This window comes from Sus scrofa, chromosome 9, assembly GCF_054392235.1.
Source record: "Sus scrofa isolate SSC_HxYL_T2T_F1_AM1 chromosome 9, Sscrofa_HxYL_maternal_Yorkshire_Landrace_v2.0, whole genome shotgun sequence".
Taxonomy (NCBI): domain Eukaryota; kingdom Metazoa; phylum Chordata; class Mammalia; order Artiodactyla; family Suidae; genus Sus; species Sus scrofa.
In genome coordinates this window covers 77780672-77802603 of record NC_139391.1, presented here as the reverse complement: position 1 = coordinate 77802603, position 21932 = coordinate 77780672, and the positions used below count along the sequence as shown (strand labels likewise).

General features: G+C 36.4%; 1 protein-coding gene across 11 annotated transcripts in view; it reads right to left on the bottom strand.

The window, feature by feature from the left end:
• The window catches only part of VPS50 (VPS50 subunit of EARP/GARPII complex), a 140135-nt gene that overhangs the window by 82996 nt on the left and 35207 nt on the right, over positions 1-21932 (bottom strand). For 9 of the 11 annotated variants that reach the window (XR_002347039.2, XR_014815787.1, XM_021102384.2 and 6 more), the window contains 3 exons: positions 9098-9140; positions 7293-7391; positions 5062-5202 (listed from right to left, as the gene is read on the bottom strand). The exons of the other annotated variants lie outside the window; for them this stretch is intronic. Coding sequence is in view for 7 of the 9 variants with exons in the window: in XM_021102384.2 (XP_020958043.1) it covers positions 5062-5202; positions 7293-7391; positions 9098-9140 (283 nt within the window). In the remaining 2 variants the exon portion in view is untranslated. The remainder of the gene's footprint in view (positions 1-5061; positions 5203-7292; positions 7392-9097; positions 9141-21932) is intronic. 11 annotated transcript variants of the gene reach the window in all.

The window sequence follows — 21932 nt, the reverse complement described above, 5'->3', positions numbered from 1 at the left end:
TAAAAAACAGAACTCAAAGCTCAATAAGATCATTTGGAAATGAACAACTGAAAACTGGCTGGGAAAACTGCAGTCAGCTTAGCCAGCTCTATTATCATAAAATTAATCAATAATATCCTAATTAACATCTTGAAATATGCTCCCCAGGAAACTCCATCAGCCTGCCAAAAAAATGCTGAAAATAAAACCTAATAACACAACATTTTCTTTAAGTGATGCACACTTCATAAACTTTCAAAAAATCTACAAAGGGTTTCTCTACAAAGTTACTAAATAAAGAGCTTCCGCTTAGTGTCATTAATCTCTCCAAAAATTAGTCTAAACCTGCAGGATACATCAATGTAAATGCAATCACAAAAAGGTTTACCACTATGCCTCTTTACATTGGCCCTTGCCAGAAATAAATGAGGTTTAATTCTCATTTGAAATTTTTGCTTCTAAGTAGTAATCCTTTATTTGTACTTCAAGATAATGCACATATACATTTTTTAAAAGAGCCTAAATCACCAATCTAAAAAACTGTAAGTCAGCACATTCAAGAAAAACCAGAAAAACAGACTGGAAGATAAACTATAAAAAGAAAAATGCTGCTTACAATTATTTAGAAAATATGGTTTAATAAAGAAAAATAATTACATTCAATTGCAAAATGATTTCAGAAAGTTCAAAGCCAACTAAATTTTTAAACTTAGAGCAATGGTGACAGGACACAAATGGCAGGCACTTCATAATGGGACAGTATGCTGCTGGTCTTAAGAACTTTGTTCTCAGGAGTTCCTGTTGTGGCGCAGTAGTTAACGAATCCGAATCCGACTAGTGAACCATGAGGTTGCGGGTTCGGTCCCTGCCCTTGCTCAGTGGGTTAACGATCCGGCGTTGCCGTGAGCTGTGGTGTAGGTTGCAGACGCGGCTCAGATCCTGCGTTGCTGTGGCTCTGGCTCTGGCGTGGCCAGTGGCTACGGCTCCGATTCGACCCCTAGCCTGGGAACCTCCATATGCCGCAGGGGCGGCCCAAGAAAGAGCAAAAAGATTAAAAAAAAAAAAAAAAGAACTTTGTTCTCTGTTTACCAGAGTAAATAAAATCAGAACACTAATTTTGCCCCAGGTTTCTTTGTAAAGGGAAAAAAAAAAGAGTTCAATTTCATTCTAGCCCATTTAGTAATAGACTGATAATCTTGGAGTGGTTTAAAATAACACTATGAAAAAAAAATAACAACACTATGAATAAGAACAAGCAGATGACTATCTCTTTTCATTTCCAATCTCTCTCTATTTAAAGGAAACAAAATAGTTCCCTGTTTACAGGAAGTCTATCCCTCTCTAAACTCTGATCATTGTACCATTTCATTATTTCATTTTTTAAATACTTTATATATATATGGAGAGTCCCAGGCATATGGAGATTCCCAGGCTGGGGATTGAATCGGAGCTGTAGCTGTCAGCCTACACCAGAGACACAGCAACACAGGATCCGAGCCACGTCTGCAATCTACACCACAGCTCACGGCAACACCGGATCCTTAACTCACTGAGCAAGGCCAGGGATCGAACCCACAAGCTCACGGTTCCCAGTCGGATTCATTAACCACTGAGCCACGATGGGAACCCCTATCACCAGCTAATTTTAATCAGTGCAAAAATGATTCCCAATTGCCATATACTGAAAAATTAAGAACCATACATTCTAATATGGCTCCTTCACAAATCACCTCCCTTACTTGCGCTGTGCCAATTCCACATCCTTGATATGTGTTCTCACCAGGAAAATATATTTCCTTTCTTCAGCCTATTTGTTGAACTTCTAAGGGTTCCTCCTACTTTTCCTCTCCTGATCTAACCACTTTCATTTACAGAACCCAGTTACTAAAAGCATGCATCTTTTCATCAAACTAAATAAATAAATTTATCTCTGGCTTAAACAGGTCAAATATAACCCAATATTATAAAACAAATTAAAACTAGGCATCTAAGACATGTTCACATCCCTGTCTGCTTTTAAGCACTGACTTAAATACTTCCAAGAGGCCTGAGGTAATTTCTAAACTTCCTTAATTTTTTATTGAGAATAGTGCAAAAGAAAGTGGGCCACCTTAAAATGCATCATATTCCTCATCTCATTATTCAGCTCCCCTGAGTCTGTTCTTTCAACATTAAAGAACCTATCACACCTAATTCTATTAAATCCATTCCTCAATAGAAATTCTTCCATGAATGCATTGTTAACATCTGCTACTATTCTCACCACTCCAAACCAAAATTATTTCAACTCATGTTTTTAGCACAACTTGAATATAAACCAGAAATGTACAATTATGTTGGATGAATAATAATACACATGCCTGCTGTTCTTTGTATGTATGTGGGGGTGTTTTCTATGACTAAGCTCTAATGTATCACTAAATCATTTGTTTCCTTAATTTAATTATATATGTCCCACCTACTATCACACATATATAGATAATTTTATAAAAATGTACCAGATGTTTCTTGAGAGTAATTTTAACAAGCATTTATTCAAGATGAAATCAAGAAAGATAAGCCTTTTGTTATCTGATAATTTAAATATCCACAGTTAACTTCAAAAGGTTATTTTATAATCTTTTAAAAGAAATTTTCTTTAAAAAGCTATGGCAAACATCTTAAGAACAAATTTTTGTTCATAAAAATGTATAAGCTAAGTACAACTTTCAGTTCTCTTTTATGTAAAAGCACAGAAGACTTTCTCAAGAAGCATGAGCAAAAACATGTCTGACTTTTAATAGCATATAAAAGTTTAATGGTAACAAAATATGCTACAGGCATACACACACACACCAGATTTAATCAAAGTAAAAAAGACTGAAGAAAAAGCCTAATTTGTTTAAAATATTTTAAATATTTTCTGCTCTAATGGAAAAATTACTAACTTGTAATCAATTGCTTTAACGTTTAAATTATCTATTATGACAGCATCATCTATTAGTGACATCAACACTCAGAATCAAAAAATAAAACTGATCGTTTGAATATTTAATTTTAAAATGTACACTATCAACCAGAAAATATATAAATAAGAAAATAAACAATACATTTCAAAATCACTGAAACTTCTCAAATGACAGTTGTTCTTAGGACTGGATATTTAAAATGTAATTATGCAACTATATCACAGAAATAATCATAAAATTTGTGGAACAGTCCTCATGATTTATGAAGAGATTTTTTGTGTATGTCTTTTTAAGGCCACACCTACAGCATACAGAGGTTCCCAGGCTAGGGGTCGAACCGGAGTATAGCTGCTGGGCTATACCACAGCCACAGCAACGCCACATCTGTGACCTACATCACAGCTCAGGGCAACGCTAGATCCTTAACCGAGTTGGGCCAAGGATCAAACCTGCGTCCTAATGGATGCTTGTCAGATTCTTTTCCACTGAGCCCTGACAGGAACTCTGAAGAGATTTTTAAAGAGACTTTTTTAGCTAATATTAACAACCATCCCTTGTCATAGTTAACTTAATCCTTACTATAGCATTGTAATCACATCCTTCGGGAATATTTGTTGGAGTTCAAGTAAGAATATATCTCCAGTTCCCAATGGACACATAAGTTGCACTTTTGACAAACTCACTGAAGAATGAACATTAGTTTAATTTCATGTTAATTCCTGGACATAATTATAGCAGAGAATAGGTATCTACTTCCTAGAACTGTTATTTTCTGAACTGAAAAAAGAGAACACTCAAGAAAGTTTCTAGTGAGAGACACTGGACATTCTTGGGCTAGAATTAAGGAGACCAAGGTCAACTATGACCTCCATACTGTCAAATTAAGTGGTCCGTTCTATGGTACCACCTTATTCAGACTCTCTAGAAGCATCTGATATAAGTATAAAGCTGATTCTCCTGGAAACACTTCTGTAAGTGATGCTGTGACACTACTATTTCCTAGATTTCCTCGTCCCCAGCCAGCTGCTCTTTCTCAGACTTTTCTACCAGTCCCTCCTCCAGTGCCCAAGCCCTGAATATCAGAAGGCCCACCCAAGGCTCTCCTGTCTTCTTTACTACACCCTTTTTCCCCCAATCATCTTATCCAATATCATGACTTAAAATACAACTAAGTGCTGATGATTCCTAAATCTATAACTTCACTTCTGATCTCCTTAGGTATTTTTATTTTATTTTGTTTATCTATCCATCTATCTTTTCAGGGCATATGGAAGTTCCCAGGCCAGGCATCAAATTGGAGCTGTAGCCACCAGCCTATACCAGCCTACAGCAACGCTGGATCCAAGCTGCATCTGCAACCTACACCACAGCTCATGGCAACACTGGATCCTTAACCCACTAAGCAAGGCCAGGGATTGAAACCGCATCCTCATGGATACTAATCAGGTTTGTTACTGCTGAGCCATGACAAGAATGCTTCCTTAGGTTTTTTTTTATCCAATTGCCTCCTCAATAAGTTCACCTAAATGTTAATAGATATCAAACAGAATTCATGTTTTTTCCGCTACTGAAAAGGCTTCCCTATAAAAGCAAATAACACCACTGTTCTATTTCCCTCACATTTTGCATCAATCCGCCAGCAAGAACAATTCTAAAACAGAACCCAATGCAGTTCACTTTCCACCTGTGGATTATATTACCTATAAATCTATGTTTCTTTAAAAATGAAAAAAATTGGTTACAGATGCTGACAGAAATAGCGTTTATATAGTCAAAAAGACTGACTGAAAGTATGTATGGAAAATCAGCAAATATAATTGCTTAAAAGAACCCCCAAGAAGAGAGTTAAGAGCCTGAAAGAGAAGGATAAAACAAGCTGTGTGAGAGGGTCAAAAGTGCGTTCAGAAGCAGCTGCACTCCACAAAATCTGTACCAGCTCTTCAACTTTACCACTTGTGTGACTGAATCTTTCAGTTTCTCTGAGGAAAAGAATAATGTGAGACAAAAAAACTTTGCACAGACATCCTTGTTTTTACCTTAGTTACATCTTCAAATAGTAGGTGCTAAGAAAAATGGAATATGAATTCAAACACTCAAAGAGATTCATATGAACAGTAATTAAGTTATGACATACTGTACAGAGATCCTTGTATTGCAGCTTTTGGAATTTTGTATCTGTGTTTCCTGCACATAGTTCCACATAACCAAGAACAACTTGAAACACGGTATTATGAATGGCTTGGGTGAAGTGCATATGAAGTTGATCCATTGCTGTCTATGGGAAGAAAAAACATACAACATAATCTCATATTATTAACATAAATAAATCAATAGATTTGAAAGGCATAGGAAAAAAAGCTTTGCCAATTTAACTATAGCACAAAGATCACTGTTGTTCACAGAATTATAATGGAAGTAGTGATTATTTGCAAATAACCTTTCAAATAACCACAACATCATAGTACTAAAGATAAATCTTCATCGTGAACACTGCTCTGTTGCTATGCGTTGTTGATGGGTATCAATGATGGTACCCATCCTGCCCTTTCTCAAACATGTCATGCATATTCACACCTCTGGATCCCCTCTGCCATCTTTCTTTCACAAACCATCCAGGATTTTCAATGGTCACCTTCTCAGAGAAGCCTTTCCTGACTGTATAAATCAGTACTTTCCATCACTCTATCCACTTACGCTGATTTATTTATTTATTTATTTTTGTCTTTTTAGGTCTGCACCTGTGGCATATGGAAGTTCACAGGCAAGTGTTCTAATTGGAGCTGCAACTGCCAGTCTATGCCACAGCCACAGAACACAGGATCTGAGCCGAATCTGTGACTTACACCACAGCTCATAGCAATGCTGGTTCCCTAACCCACTAAGTGGGGACAGGGATCAAACCCGCATCCTCATGGATACTAGCCGAATTCATTTCCACTGTGCCACAATGGGAACTTCTGATTTATTTCTTTAATGTTGATCTCCCTCACTAGAAGGTAAGATACATGAGGCCCTATATCCAGGTACCCAGAGCAATGCACATAGTAGGTACTAATAAATATTTAATGAGTGAAAGAATTCATCTAATGGGGAAAATCAGAAGTTACAGCCATATTTTCCAAGGTCTTTAAACATGTCCCTTGAAATTACCAAGGGTCTTCCTGTTGTATCTTTCCCTAGATATAGCTTAATATATATAAAAATTAACAGTACAATAAACAAGCAAATTTCTTTGTTCCTATTATAAAATGTAAATTGAGTTTAAATGGTTTGGTGGAGTCTTAAATTTACTTCTAAGACAAGAGATCATTTAAGAAAAGAAAAACATTTACACCTATCATGTTTGGCTATTCTATAGATAAATGTATAATCCCATATATGCAGAAATATAATTAATTTTCAAACCATGACCTCTGCTTCAAGTTTTTCAAGGATTCCCTTGGACAGTAAGCATATGTAAAGTCATGCATCATGGGAGTAGTGAGGATATCCTGGGGATAACAGAATCCTTTGAAAAATCTGATAAATGGAACAGATCTGTTTTATAAGAAATGTGCACAATTCATAAAAGTCCACATACCGCTTTGAGGGAGTCATGCTGGCCCAGCTGGGAACCATGAGGCTCCAAAGTTAGAAGTTCTCATTCAGGACTAAGAGCTGAAGTAAAAGAGCCCTAGATCCTCTCCTACTGATTATCTTACAATATACTTTTTAAAAAATCTACAGAGTTCCCTTCTGTGACACAATGGGTTAAAAATCTGACTGCAGTGGCTCTGGTCACTGTGGAGGTACAGATTCAATCCCCAGCCCAGCACAGTAAATTGCAGCTATGACTCAGATTCAATTCCTAATCCAGGAACTTCCATATGCCAAAGGTGCAGCCATTTAAAAACAACAACAAAAAAAAAACCAAATAAAATGGTGAAAATATTACACTTGAAAAACACTCCATAGTTCAAAATAAACTTCTATAATGTTTTAATCATACTAGACACACTATGAGCCTGTGAACAATCGTATTGTTAATACAACATTAAAAACTTACTTTGTTAAATGAAACTTTTCAGCACACTCCATTAACAATATTCAATATTAAGCAATCATGAAGATCAAAAGATTACCAATGAAGAGGAAAGAAAACATCCTTTCAGGAGTTCCCATCATGGCTCAGCGGAAATGAATCTGACTACTATCCATGAGGACGCAAATTCAATCCCTGGCCTCACACAGTGGCCATGGTGTAGGCTGCAGCTACAACTCTGATTTGACCCCTAGCCTGGGAACCTCCATATGCCATAGGTTCTGCCCTAAAAAAAGAAAAAAAGAAAAAAGAAGAAAAAAAGAAAACATCCTTTCAAAACTAACCTGTGTTTTTCCAAGAAGTCGATAAGCTTGTTGAACCTTGGTGTAATGATTAATGTCAAAATTCTTGCAGATTTTAGACAGAGCAACATCCAACTGTTCCTATGTAATTAAAAGAGGATACAGGAGGTGGTTAAGGAATTATGTTTTCAAGGTCTTATTTTTTTTATTACTAATTTTTTATACTCAATTTTTTAATTAAAGCATAGCTGAATTAAAATGCTGTGCCAATTTCTGCTATACAGCATAGTGACCCAGTCACAGAAATATATACATTCTTTTTCTCATACTATCTTCCATCAAGTTCTATTCTAAGAAATTGGATATAGTTTCCTGTGTTGTAGGGTAGGACTTCATTGCTTATCCACTCTAAATGTAATTAAGACTAATTTCTTACTTTTAATATCTAAACACACTTAGTACCATACTGGATTTAATACTCAAAAAAACTTAAATAAAAATGTAAATAAATGTACCAACTTTGTTTATGGCTCTCTATTTCAATGATTTCATTTTAAAAATAACAATTTCCCATACAAGCACAGAATAATATTGCATATTAAGAATGAAGAAAACTGACCTTTCAAAAAAAAGTCCTCATTAAAATATTCAGGTGATTATTTATTGAAGGTTTCAAAGCAGCTCTAGTCATATTTATCAAATAAACAAACTGTCATTCTTACAATTAGGAAATAATTGCATTTATGAGCAAAAACTACTTTCCCAAAAGGTCATTTGAAAGCCCAACCTCAAGTTTTGGCTTTTTTGGCCGTGCCTCCGCAGCATGTAGAAGTTCTCAGACCAGGGACAGAATCCATGCCATGGCAGTGACTGGAGCCACTGCAGTGACAATGCTGGATCCTTACCTGCTCTGCCATAAAAGAATTCCCAGCCTCAACTTTTATAAGTGTTCTCATCAGGAAAACAATAAAATAAAACACCAGAAGAAATAAAAGAATTCCTTTTTTTTTTTTTTTTTCTTTTTAGGGCCATATCCACAGCATATGGAAGTTCTCAGGTTGGGGTCCAATCAGGGCTGCAGCTACTAGCCTATGCCACAGCCATGGCAACACCAGATCCAAGCCATGACTATAACACTGCAGCTCACAGAAACACCAGATCCTTAACCCACTGAGGGAGGCAAAGGATCAAACCCATGTCCTCATGGATTCTAGTTGGGTTCATTACCACTGAGCCACAACAGGAACTCCAAAATCAAATAATTCTTTTTAAATTTATTTAAATGAACACTCTGCTTTTGCGAAGATTGCTGAGGAAAGAGATGAACTCTGAATAAATGTAGGCGGGAAATCAAGACTTTATACTCACAATGACATATCTTTTCCTTTCTAGTTTCCACATTTTTGATGAATTACATACGATATTACTACAAAGTTTAGGAATTCAGGAGGGTTATCATCAGCCAAAAATTACTCTTATATAAATAAAATCACTAAACTAAAAAGAAGTAGATGATAATCAAAAAATAATATATGGTAAGTATTTTGGCTATAATTTACATGAGAACAGACCTGCGACTAACAGTTTAGGGATCTTTCTGGTAATATCTTTTCTGGAATATGGTAATATTTTCAAATACTTCTTTAAGATCCCATAATTCCCAAAGTATTATTGAGAGTATAAATAAATTAACATTAACTTGACCATGCACAGATATTCCAAAGGAAAAACACTAAATGTAATAATCTAGAAACACTGGCAATGACATGAAAGTCAAAACGTAAGATGCATCTATGCTATTCAAAATCTTCTGAAAAGAAAAACTCTTAAGAAATAATCCTTCTTACCTCAATTTGTTCTAAAGTATCTTGCAGCTTTGAATTCAGCTCACTATCAAATAAAAGAATTAGGTGTGTCAATCTCTAAAACAGACAAACTAAGTGCTAAATAAATACATGCTAGTTCGATATATAGTTAAAATTAAAAAATCAACAGTATGAGCAGTGAGTTGAGCCATTGACTATTATAGACAGTGCAATAGGAAAGAAAAATAAATAAAAGGAAGAAATAAATGTCATCACTAGCAGCAACAGGATTGTATGGGTAGAAAATCTAAGAATTAAATATTCACAGCAAGTTTTAAAGATAGTTTAGTATAGATGAAAAGTAAAATGTCAAAAATAAAATTTAAATCTCTATATATTAAGAACAAAAAATGAGACAAAATTTTTTTAAATATCATTTCAAAAACCCAAATACCTAGAAATATATCTAATAAAAACATTCAACACAAAATAGAGCTAAAATAAAAAAGACTTACACAGAGTAAAATGTTCAACACAGTTGCTATCAGTTCTCACCACAATGACCTCGTGGAATAAGTGAAATTCTAATCAAAATCCTTGCAGGGTTTTTACCATAAAAACTGACAAGCTGCTTCGAAAATTTACACTAAAATTATTTTAGCAACGGCTACGACTAGTCAAGAATACCTTGAGGAAAAATGTTGTATGTGCGACATATACTAAAATAGGCTAAGGCTTATTATAAAGTTACAGCAATAAAACAATGTGGTATCAACATAAGGATACATAAACAGATCAACAGAACAAAATAAAAACAATGGGTAGGAGTTCCCATTGTGGCTCAATGAGTTAAGATCCTGACTAATATCCACAAGGATGTGGGTTCAATCCCTGGCCTTGCTCAGTGGGGTAACAATCCAGCATTGCCACAAGCTGTGGTGTAGGTTGCAGATGTTGCTCAGATCTGGCGTGGCTGTGGCATGGACCTGCAGCTGCAGCTCTGACTCAACCCCTAGCCCAGGAACTTCTATATGCCCCAGGTGTGGCCTTAAAAAGAAAAAAAAAAAAAAAAAAAAAAAAAAAAAAAAATGCACAAAGGGGTAAAAGCCTTGAACAGATGTTTGAAAAAGGAGATAGCCAATTGGCCAGTAAAGATATAAACATTCACTCCACTGGCATTCAGGAAATGCAAACTAAAACTACAAAAAGATACTATAACAAATGACCAGAAAGGCTAAAAATACCCATCCACAAATGTTGGCAAGGACTCAGAACAAAAGGACCACCCAATTAATTCAATTCTAGAGGAAGGGGAAACTGACCCTAGCTCTTTGGAAACTATTGACACCTCCTGAAACTCAATACACACTTACTCTATGTTCCAGTAGTCCTAGATATGTATCTATCAGAGGTGCATACACAATTCTCACAGCATTATCTGAAACAGGAAAAAACCTGAAGCAACCCAATTATCTATGAACAATTAAATGGATAAACAAAAGTGATGTATTTATAAGGTAAAATACTATAGCAACGAAAACATATCACCTGAATGTCAAAAACATAATTTTAGACAAAAGAATTCAGTTTTAAAAGTACATACTGTATGATTCCATTTACATAAAGTTCAAAACAGGTAAAACTGGAGTTCCCGTCGTGGCACAGTGGTTAACGAATCCGACTAGGAACCATGAGGTTGCAGATTCGATCCCTGGCCTCGCTCAGAGGGTTAAAGATCTGGCATTGCCAAGAGCTGTGGTGTAGGTTGCAGATGCCGCTCGGATCTGGCGTTTCTGTGGCTCTAACATAGGCTGGTGGCTACAGCTCCAATTAGACCCCTAGCCTGGGAACCTCCATATGCCACAGGAGCGCCCTATAAAAGGCAAAAAAGACAAAAAAGACCAAAAAAAAAAAAAAAACACCAAAAACAAAAACAAAAAAAGGCAAAACTGATGGGACAGAAGCCAAAACAGTTGTTACCTTGAGAGAACAATGACTTGAATGGGGCTTTAAGGAAGCTTCTAGGGTACTAGAAATGTTCTGGCTCTATTTCTATTTCTGAGAGGTAATTACACAATTATGTTCACTTTGTAAAAATACAATGAGTTATATACTTAGGATATGTGACTGAATCTGATTTTTTGCTCCTTTCTCTCTATGTCAGTTTTTTAAATATTGTATTATTTGAATTATAATATCCCATTACTAAAAAAGAACTATGACATCTAACAGAATAAACACAACTATAAAGAAAACATTTTTAGAGTTCCCGTCATGGCACAACAGAAGCAAATCTGACTAGGAACCATGAGGTTGCAGGTTCAATCCCTGGCCTTGCTCAGTGGGTTACGAATCTGCTGTTGCCATGAGCTGTGGTGTAGGTCGCAGATGCAGCTTGGATCTGGTGTGGCTGTGGCTGTGGCTGGCAGCTACATTTCCAATTGGACCCCTAGCCTGGAAACCTCCATATGCCACGGGTGGGGCCCTAATAAGACAAAAAAAAAAAAAAAAAAAAAAATGAGAGAGAAGAAAAGAAAACATTTTAACAAAAAAGATTAAAGTAAAAATAAAACAATAAGAACTGAAAGATATAGTTTAATACACTAAAATTATAAAGGATTTACAACTGTCATCTGATTATAAATGTAACTCTCAAAGTCATAGCAGCCAAAACAAAGAGAAGGTCATAATATTCAATTCAGTGTCCAAAATATCAAAAAAAAAAAACAGTAATTCAAATGAAAAAACAAAAAGACAAAAATCACTTTTTCTAGCATTAAGTTCAGAGAAAATTTTGCAGTCTTGATAAAGAGGACAACAATATTTCATCTCCCAAGGCACAACACCCCTTGGCAACAGCCTTACAGAATATACAATATGGATTCATGGATTCTTTGTATTTGCTTCTTAGAGAGCTTTTTAATGCAAACCGAGGAGATAACACCAAAGAGATGGGATATATAGAAAAATATAAATATATAAAAATCCAAAGCAATTTGTCAGTAAAGATCAATAATAACAGAAGTATCCAGTTTTTGATGATCTTGAAGTTAAACATCCAAACATGTATAAGAATTAGACCATTTTCTACAAATATTATTTATCATAAGTATGCTTGCAATTAAGGTTGAGAGTTGAAGATTATATTCTCTAGTAAAAACTGAAAAAAAAGAAATCTGTATCATTTGACAACCATCAGTGTAGGATTAACACTTTATTTTACAAATTATAGTCTTGGACCAATGGAACAGAATAGAGAACCCGGAAATAAATCCTGACACCTATGGCCAATTAATCTTTGACAAAGGAGGCAAGAACATAAAATGGGAAAAAGAAAGTCTATTCAGCAAGAATTGCTGGGAAAACTGGACAGCTGCATGCAAATCAATCAAACTAGAACATACCCTCACACCATGCACAAAAATAAACTCAAAATGGCTGAAAGACTTAAATATAAGACAAGACACCATCAAACTCCTGGAAGAGAACATAGGCAAAACATTCTCTCACATCAACATCATGAATATTTTCTCAGGTCAGTCTCCCAAGGCAACAGAAATAAGAGCAAAAATAAACCCATGGGACCTAATCAAACTGACAAGCTTTTGCACAGCAAAGGGAACCAAAAAGAAAACAAAAAGACAACTTACAGAATGGGAGAAAATAGTTTCAAACAATGCAACGGACAAGGGCTTGATCTCTAGAATATACAAGCAACTTATACAACTCAACCACAAAAAAGCCAACAACCCAATGGAAAAATGGACAAAAGACCTGAAAAGACTGTTCTCCAAGGAAGATATACAGATGGCTAACAAGCACATGAAAAAATGCTCAACATCACTGATTATTAGAGAAATACACATCAAAACTACCATGAGATACCACCTCATACCAGTTAGAATGGCCATCATTAATAAGTCCATAAATAACAAATGCTGGAGGGGTTCTGGAGAAAAGGGAACCCTCCTACACTATTGGTACAGCCACTATGGAGAAGAGTATGGAGGTACCTTAGAATCTATACATAGAACTACCATATGACCTAACAGTCCCATTCTTGGGCATGTATCTGGACAAAACTTTCCTTAAAAAAGACACATGCACCCGCATGTTCATTGCAGCATTATTCACAACAGCCAAGACATGGAAACAACCCAAATGTCCATCAACAGACGATTGGATTAGGAAGATGTGTTATATATACACAATGGAATAGTACTCAGCCATAAAAAGAACAAAATAATGCCATTTGCAGCAACATGGATGGAACTACATAGAGACTCTCATACAGAGTGAAGTAAGTCAGAAAGAGAAAGACAAATACCATATATCACATCACTTATAACTGGAATCTAATATACAACACAAATGAAAGTTTCCACAGAAAAGAAAATCATAGACTTGGAAAATAGACTTGTGGCTCCTGGGGGGAGAGGGAGGGAGTAGGATCGGGAGCTTGGGGTTAATGGATGCAAACTATTGCTCTTGGAATAGATTCACAATGAGATCCTGCTGTGTAGCATTGAGAATTATGTCTAGATACTTACACTGCAACATAACAATGGGAGGAAAAAGTATGTATACTTGTATGTGTAACTTGGTCCCCATGCTGTACAGCAGAAAAAGATAAAAATAAAAAAATTACAGGAGTTCCCGTCGTGGCACAGTGGTTAACGAATCCGACTAGGAACCATGAGGTTGCGGGTTCGGTCCCTGCCCTTGCTCAGTGGGTTAAGGATCCGGCGTTGCCGTGAGCTGTGGTGTAGGTTGCAGACGCGGCTCAGATCCTGCATTGCTGTGGCTCTGGCGTAGGCTGGTGGCTACAGCTCCAATTCGACCCCTAGCCTGGGAACCTCCATATGCTGCGGGAGCGGCCCCAGAAATAGCAAAAAGACAAAAAAAAAAAAAATTACAGAGTCTCTAAGCAAGATTTATGTCTGAAAAATAGCCACAGACGTAAATGTAGGTTAAGGAAATATTTGTAAGCAGGAGTGAGATTTTCCTTAAAAAAAAAAAAAAAAAAATTATTCTGTTACAGTCTCTGTCCAAAAAAGAATAAATGAAAAAAAATAGGAATGAGCGCTAAAGGCCTCAAAATTATACCCCCAAAAGGATAGCTATGATAGTGCCTTAGCATTTAGCAAAATTTAAATAATTCCTTATCCCATCCAATTAAAAAAAAAATCAGTTATCTAATTTCCAGAGTTGTTCCTTCTCTCATGTTCTCTTTTGATTCATATCACCACCCATTCAATCCAAGCTGGAAATTTCAAAGGCATCTTTAATCCTTCCCTCTCTTCATCTATAACTGGTAATCAGATCCTGATGATTCTACCATTTCTATGTTTCTCCATTCTCAATTTTGTGTACTAATTGAAGCATTATCACTTAATAATCTACTAATGAATCTCTGCAGGCAACACACACATCCGACCCTTTAATTTATCCATCCATTTATTAGATAAACACCATCGACTTTCTGCATACCAAACATTGTACAACATCCTCCAGAAAGCTTTCAGAGATAGCTTCAAGCAGGGATCCAACTTCAGATTGGATTTGGTCAATATTCTGTTTCCTTTGGCAGACAGTGTTTTCAAACAGTCTGTATGTGCAAAGTTTTAGGCAAGGCCTTATTGTCCTGTGAACCTGAACATTTCTAGCAGCTTCATATGTATGTTTCCTGCCTGGTCCCTAAAGACATCTGTGTTTGAAGCTTCTAAGTAAAGCAGAAATAAAAATCACATTAATCCACTGCTTTAAAGTCTTTGGTGGCTCCCCATTAAGCCAAGGATAAAACCTCAAATTAGCAAGGGACATAAGACTCAACAACTGACATGAAAAATTAGCTTCCCATTCATTTTTCTGTGCCTCTGTAGTTGACCTTTGAACCATAAGGATTTGAACTGTGCTGGTCGATTTATAAGCAGATTTTTTTCAATAGTAAATACTACAGTACTACATGTTCCTCAGATGGTTGAATCCTCGGCTGCAGAACTGCAAATACAGAGGACCAACTATAAGTTCAGACATGATTTTCAACTGAGCCAAGGGTTAGCTTTGAGGGTTCAAGGGTCAACTGCATTGCAGTCTATGTGCAATTCCCCAAACAAACCTCAGGCTTTCACACCCCCTGTTCTTGCATATAATGTTCATAATAAACAGAAAATACCTTCTCCTCTCCTCACTCACAAGTGTCTATCTTTTCAGGTCCAATCCAAATAACTTTTCTGCGAAGTCTTCCTCTGCTGACTGTTCCCTTAAGTTTTACAATCTGTTTACAGCACCCTTAATTCCAGTAAGAATATCTGTGACTATTTGTCTAAGCAGACTGTGGCTTATTCCCCAGTGACTCCTCAGGACTAACCAAACTAACTGCCTCACTCAGAGCAGGTAATAAATAATCTGCTGTATCAAATTTGCAAATCAAACAAAACTGGCAAATTTTACCATTATTCCTTTAGCCCCCATTTTCTACTTAAGTGTAAAAAAACTATAGAGCGAGAAAAAACAGAGAGAAGAATGTTTTAGAAGAAAAAAGAACCAGGCTAGACTGTGGGTTCACAGGTGCCTTATTAAAAAGAAGAAATAAGCAGAGCTGCAGCTGGTACTCCTCTATCACATGGGGCTCAGAAGTTCATGTAAGGCTTAAGCCAGAGATACAGCTATGGAGAAGCAAGAACACCTGCAATAACAATTATCAGGACTGGTAAACATACTTTTTCAGGGAATATTTTGAGTTTGGAGGAAAAAAAAAGGAATATATCTAAACTAATTCATAGGTGAGAGTTAATGACTTCAGCTTATCCACTGAAAAAGATGGGCTTTAGAATTTATTTAGAATGTTATCATAAATCTAGGTGTCTTATTGCTTCTATTATTTAAGGTTAAAATGATTTTACAGCCTACATATAAAGATACATACAAACACAGTAATAAAAATAGTACGCAGAAAATTTTAAATATAAAATTTTGGTTTTATTAAAAATTTGCTTTCAAAACCTACAACCAAAAAAAAAAAAAAAAAAAAAAATGGAGTTCCCGTCGTGGCGCAGTGGTTAACGAATCCGACTAGGAACCATGAGGTTGCGGGTTCGATCCCTGCCCTTGCTCAGTGGGTTAACGATCCGGCGTTGCCGTGAGCTGTGGTGTAGGTTGCAGACGCGGCTCGGATCCCGCATTGCTGTGGCTCTGGCGTAGGCTGGCAGCTACAGCTCCAATTCGACCCCTAGTCTGGGAACCTCCATATGCTGCGGGAGCGGCCCCAGAAATAGCAAAAAGACAAAAAAAAAAAAAAAAAGAAGCATAAATTCCAGTTATTTCAGTCAATTAATCAAAGAATGAAAAAGGGCCTATTCATAAATATTTGGATAAATAAAAGCTACATTATGGTCAAAAAAATTACTATTTGTAAGATGAAAGGCTAAAAGCTATCAAAGACTACTTGTAAGTGAATGGGATGAAATCAAACAATTTGGGGGGCATTTTTATAATCACTACAGAAAATACTAGGTAACAGGTCCATAAATAATTAAAAGTTTTCTTTTAAATATCTGATCTAGGACATAAACACTCACAAAATGTATCCTAGAAAGTTGTATATAAATCAAAATTTTGTACAAATTTTACTGTACTGCAAGATAGTATGGAGGTAAATTAGCTTTTTATTGATCTTTCCCTGGTCTGTTACTAAGCCATGTGATTTAAAACAATTCTCTTAATAACTCTGGGCTTCAGTTTCCTCTACATAAGTGGGCTGGATCTACAGGTTGCTTCCAGGTCTAAAGTTTCAAGATTCTACTATATGCGGAACACCTGTTACCCAATTCCACATCTTTGTATATGATTCAGTAGTAGAGTGCTAAAACTTCTGGAATACATTGAAGTAAAATTTACTCTTCCAAGTTTATACTGTATATCCACAGCCCCTGGAAACTCCAGTCTGTTTAGATCAGAGGTCTATTCCAGCAATCTGGGATCTACTCACCACTGCAGCATTTATCAACTGACCTCAGAGAAAACATGAAGCAAACACTTCAAACACTTTGAAGCTAAACAAACAACCCTGAGGTACCATGAAGTGTCGTGATCTTTCAAACCATGAGTAAACTATCAAAGAATTTCTAAGATCACTTTGGATCTACTCAGCTCTCTGTCCACACTTTCTTCAGAAATCCCTTACCTAGGAGTTCCCGTCATGGCCCAGTGGTTAACGAATCCGACTAGGAACCATGAGGTTGCGGGTTCGGTCCCTGCCCTTGCTCAGTGGGTTAACGATCCAGTGTTGCCGTAAGCTGTGGTGTAGGTTGCAGACGTGGCTCGGATCCCGCGTTGCTGTGGCTCTGGTGTAGGCCAGTGGATACAGCTCTGATTCGACCCTTAGCCTGGGGACCTCCATATGCTGCGGGAGCGGCCCGAAGAAATAGCAAAAAGACAAAAAAAGAAAAACAGAAAAAAAAAAAGAAATCCCTTACCTAAAACAGAACACAATCGTTTACCAGAGAGAAAGCTCAGAGTCCATTACTGAGGATTCTAAAAATGTTCAAAACAACTCCAAACATCCTGAATTATAATCTCAGAGCAGAGATCAGGCTCAGGAGCCAAATAAGGCAATAGGCTATGCTTCTAAATAAAGTTTTATTGAAACACAGCCACATGCATTTATTTGCATATTGTCTAAGGCGTCTTTCAATCTTCAAGGGTAGAGCTGAATAGCTGCAACTGAGACCTCATGGCCTGCAAAACTTAAAATATTATCTGGCCCTTTAAAGACAAAGACCCTCTGCCAACCCTGTGCTAGAGTTGAGCAAAAAACCTTTCGGCTGGTCAATGGATCAAAGTTAAAACAGGAAAATTTATGTGTGTGTGTGTTTACACATGTGCTATTTTAATTAAAATTGTATAAAAGTACTTCATTTACCCATTTCTGATTTAGAGCCAAGGTCTTTTCATTTGATTGGAGTTTTAACTTCTTAGTTGCATATGAGCCAAATCACAAATAAACTGCATATAATTTCAAGTTTCAGTTTCTCAAAAGTGAAGCAAGAACTTAAAAATAAATGCAAAACAGGAGTTCCCATCATGGTGCAGCGGAAATGAATCCAACTAGTATCCATGAGGACACAGGTTCAGTCCCTGGCCTCGTTCAGTGGGCTAAGGATCCGGCACTGCTGTGAGCTATGGCGTAGGTTGCAGACATGGCTCGGATCCCATGTTGCTATGGATATGGTGTAGGCTAGTGGCTGTAGCTCTGATTCAACCCCCTAACCTGGGAACTTCCATATCCCTCCAGTGCAGCCCTAAAATAGCAAAAAAAAAGAAAGAAAGAAAGAAAGAAAAAAAAACAACTAAATGTCAAGTCACAATGCTACCTTATATCCCACAATTCTTATGAGTTGTTTCATCTACAAAAAAATTCAAGAAGAAATTTATTGGAATTTATTTTTAACAATATATTCTGTTTCTCCAATGCATCCTTTCAAAAACTTGTTTCATCTTACTAAACAACAAACACAATAACAAACATAACTGGCAGAAACAGGTTGAAGAAAAAATACCACTCCACTAAGAGTATAACTCAGATACTGGAACAAGATAATAAAAACTGGCTCACCGCTGCGAGCTGCCCTGCCCAGCTACTACATCGGAAGACGAATCTAGTGTAGTTGTGCTTAAGAACATCAAGCTCTCCATTCCAACAGACCTATGTTTAAATCCTGGCTTTGCCACTTATTTTACAGAGAATCAATGTCTTCATCTATAAAAGACAGACAATAACAACACCTCCAAGGAATATTTTGTTAATACTAAATAAGAAAAGGTGAGAGGAGAGAGCCTTCTTGCCTGCCCGCTTGCATCTCTCACAAGCATCCTATCTTAATATATTTCTTGCCTATCAAAAAAAAAGAAAAGGTGAGGAAAATAACAAGTACAATGATTGACACATAATAAAAGGCAAAATTTTTCAAATATCATTCTACCATCATCACTATTACCAACATCATGATTCAATTTTTTTTTTTTTTGTCTTTTTTTTAGCTATTTCTTGGGCCACTCCCGCGGCATATGGAGGTTCCCAGGCTAGGGGTCGAATCGGAGCTGCAGCCACCGGCCTAAGCCAGAGCCACAGCAACGCAGGATCCGAGCCGCGTCTGCAACCTACACCACAGCTCACGGCAACGCCGGATCGTTAACCCACTGAGCAAGGGCAGGGACCGAACCCGCAACCTCATGGTTCCTAGTCGGATTCGTTAACCACTGCGCCACGATGGGAACTCCATGATTCAATTTTTTTAAAGCTGAACAATAAAGCTTTAGCGAGAAAACCTTATTAAATTCTAATTTAGAATGACTGTAGAGCCAGTGCTGTCTTACCTAAGGGTGCCTAGCTTCTATTCCCACTGCTATAAATGGCAGCATTTCCCATTCCTGCAGGGGTATGGTAAGTGAGCCATTCACAGCTCAAACATCTCAAATGGCTTTTGTTTGCATACTCCATGCTCTTAACTGGCCTATTACCCCATACTCCTGCCTGGTAACTGCCTGTTATTACAAACTCCTAGAGAAAAAATAAATTTCAAAAGCTCTTGGCACAACAGGTAACGTAACATCTCATGCAGGTAAACCTTAAAATAATACTTCATCCTTGTCTCATCATCTAGCAATAAAGAGAATGACATACATGATTCTTCTAGACTGCTGAAATTTTAAAACAAGTGAAAAAAGTGAAAAATTCTAAAAATTTCTAAAGCAAAAACACCATTATGGTGGAATGGGAATTAAAATGGCATCTGAATGGCATCAGTACTACAAAACAGGAGGTGAGAATAAACAGCTGAGCAATGCTTTCCACTTTCTAAGAAAAAAAAAAATTTTTTCTTTCAATCATGTTTGGACTACATTAAGGTCACTTCAAAATCTGAAATTTTACCCCGCATGTATCTCACATCAAAAAAATAAAAATTCTAAAAGAGGTAACTGTAACAACACAGGACAAAGAAATATACAAAAAAGAAATACAAAGAAATGATACGAGTTCCCACGGGATGCAACAGGATGGGTATCTCTGCAACTCTGGGACACAGGTTCCATCCCTGGCTGGGCACAGTGGGTTAAGGATTCGATGCTGCCACAGCTCTGGCATAAGTTATAACTGTGGCTTGGATCTGATCCCTGGCCTGGGAACTCCATATGCCACACAGCGGCCTTAAAAAAAAAAAAAAAAAAAAAAAAAAAAGGAAAAGAAAAAAAAGATACTAAAGGATTTTCATTTTCATTTAGAGAAAAAAGATTATTTTTCCTTGACTAGACAATTGAGTGACTTGTCTAGTCACTCTACTTAGTTCTATATACAATAGTATTTAAATAATCATAATACGGTAAATATGATTTCTATTAGGTTTTTTTTTAGAAGTAACCTATTAGAAAAAGCACTGAAGGTTTTAATCTTAGTTGTGAAAAGAACATAAACATTATAAATTTAGCCAAATAAAAATAACAGTTTCACTAAATAAAACCTGGAAGGTCGAGAAGGGAAGAGAAGTAAAAGGAGGTAAACCAAATGCCTCTTACTGACTTTTACTATGGGCAGTAAAAACAGCATCAACAACTATGTACAGTGAAAAATTAAAAATATATATATATATATATTTTAATGTAGTATTTTAAATAACAATGAAATTTACCAGGAAAAACAAAAGAGTAAGCTATAAAAAAAACACTTTACTCTAGGGAGTAGGATAAAGAATAGTGGGTGGGACAGAAAGAAAAATTTTTACCTTCTGTTTAAGACCCTTTTGTTCAAAACCCTTTTGTTCATATACAGTTTTGTATAGATTTAACTTTAAATCATTTGTAAATCACACTTGGGGGAGGAGAGAGGCAGAGGAAAACAAAAACAAAGAAAAGGAATGCAGGTGGTGTCAGAATATCAAGGTATCAATAACTCAGCCCAAACAGACCAGGCAAAAAGGACTCTGGATCTACATATGGGTCTAGCTAAGCAGGAAATGACTTAACACTGCTCCCAGCAAGGTTCCTGGGTTCCCAGTGCCAGAGTCAAGAGAAAAGGAAGCAGGCACAGCTTGCCAGGAAGGAGTCAAGGACAACAGGAAAGAACAGTCCCTAGTACAGCTGTATTTGTACCTAAAAGCTGTGCTCATTCTTCTAGGATTTTAAAGAAGTTCCACAGCCTACGATTTTTCATTCAACTGCCAAGACCATCTTCTGGGAATAAAAAAAGGATATTTAAAGATTATGAGAAATTAAATACATCTGTCTATGTTAGAGTACAGTATTCAACAAACCATTTGAGATGGTACACAAACATTTCAGCTCATAATTCAGCATGCTCTTAGGTTCACTCAAGTAGTTTCTTTCAAATGAAATTTTTAAAAATAATAATAAAGAAGTTTTGACTTTTAAAAATAACTTAAATTTCAAGTGAAAAAGAAATTAAATGCTTTATTCAGAAGTACTTAAAAAAATAAAAAAAATGTCTAGATACTCATGTTGCAACAGAACAAAGGGTGGGGAAAAAATGTAATTGTAATGTATACATGTAAGGATAACTTGATCCCCTTGATGTACAGTGGGAAAATAAAAATAAATAAATAAATAAAATTTAAAAAAAAAAAAGAAGTACTTTAACATAAACACACTCTGATTCTTATTTCCAGTAAATCCTAACTCTATGACTCTGTCAATCAACTCAAGAAATGTCAAATAATGTAAAAACGTTCCCTGTCAGTTATAAAAGTGAAAACTGGTATTAAAGATCCTGAAACACAGCACATCTCAAAGAAAATATAAGGTACTGAAGAGGTACCAATCTTCCTTGATTTTTCAATCAACTGGGTACACCAAATTACTTGGT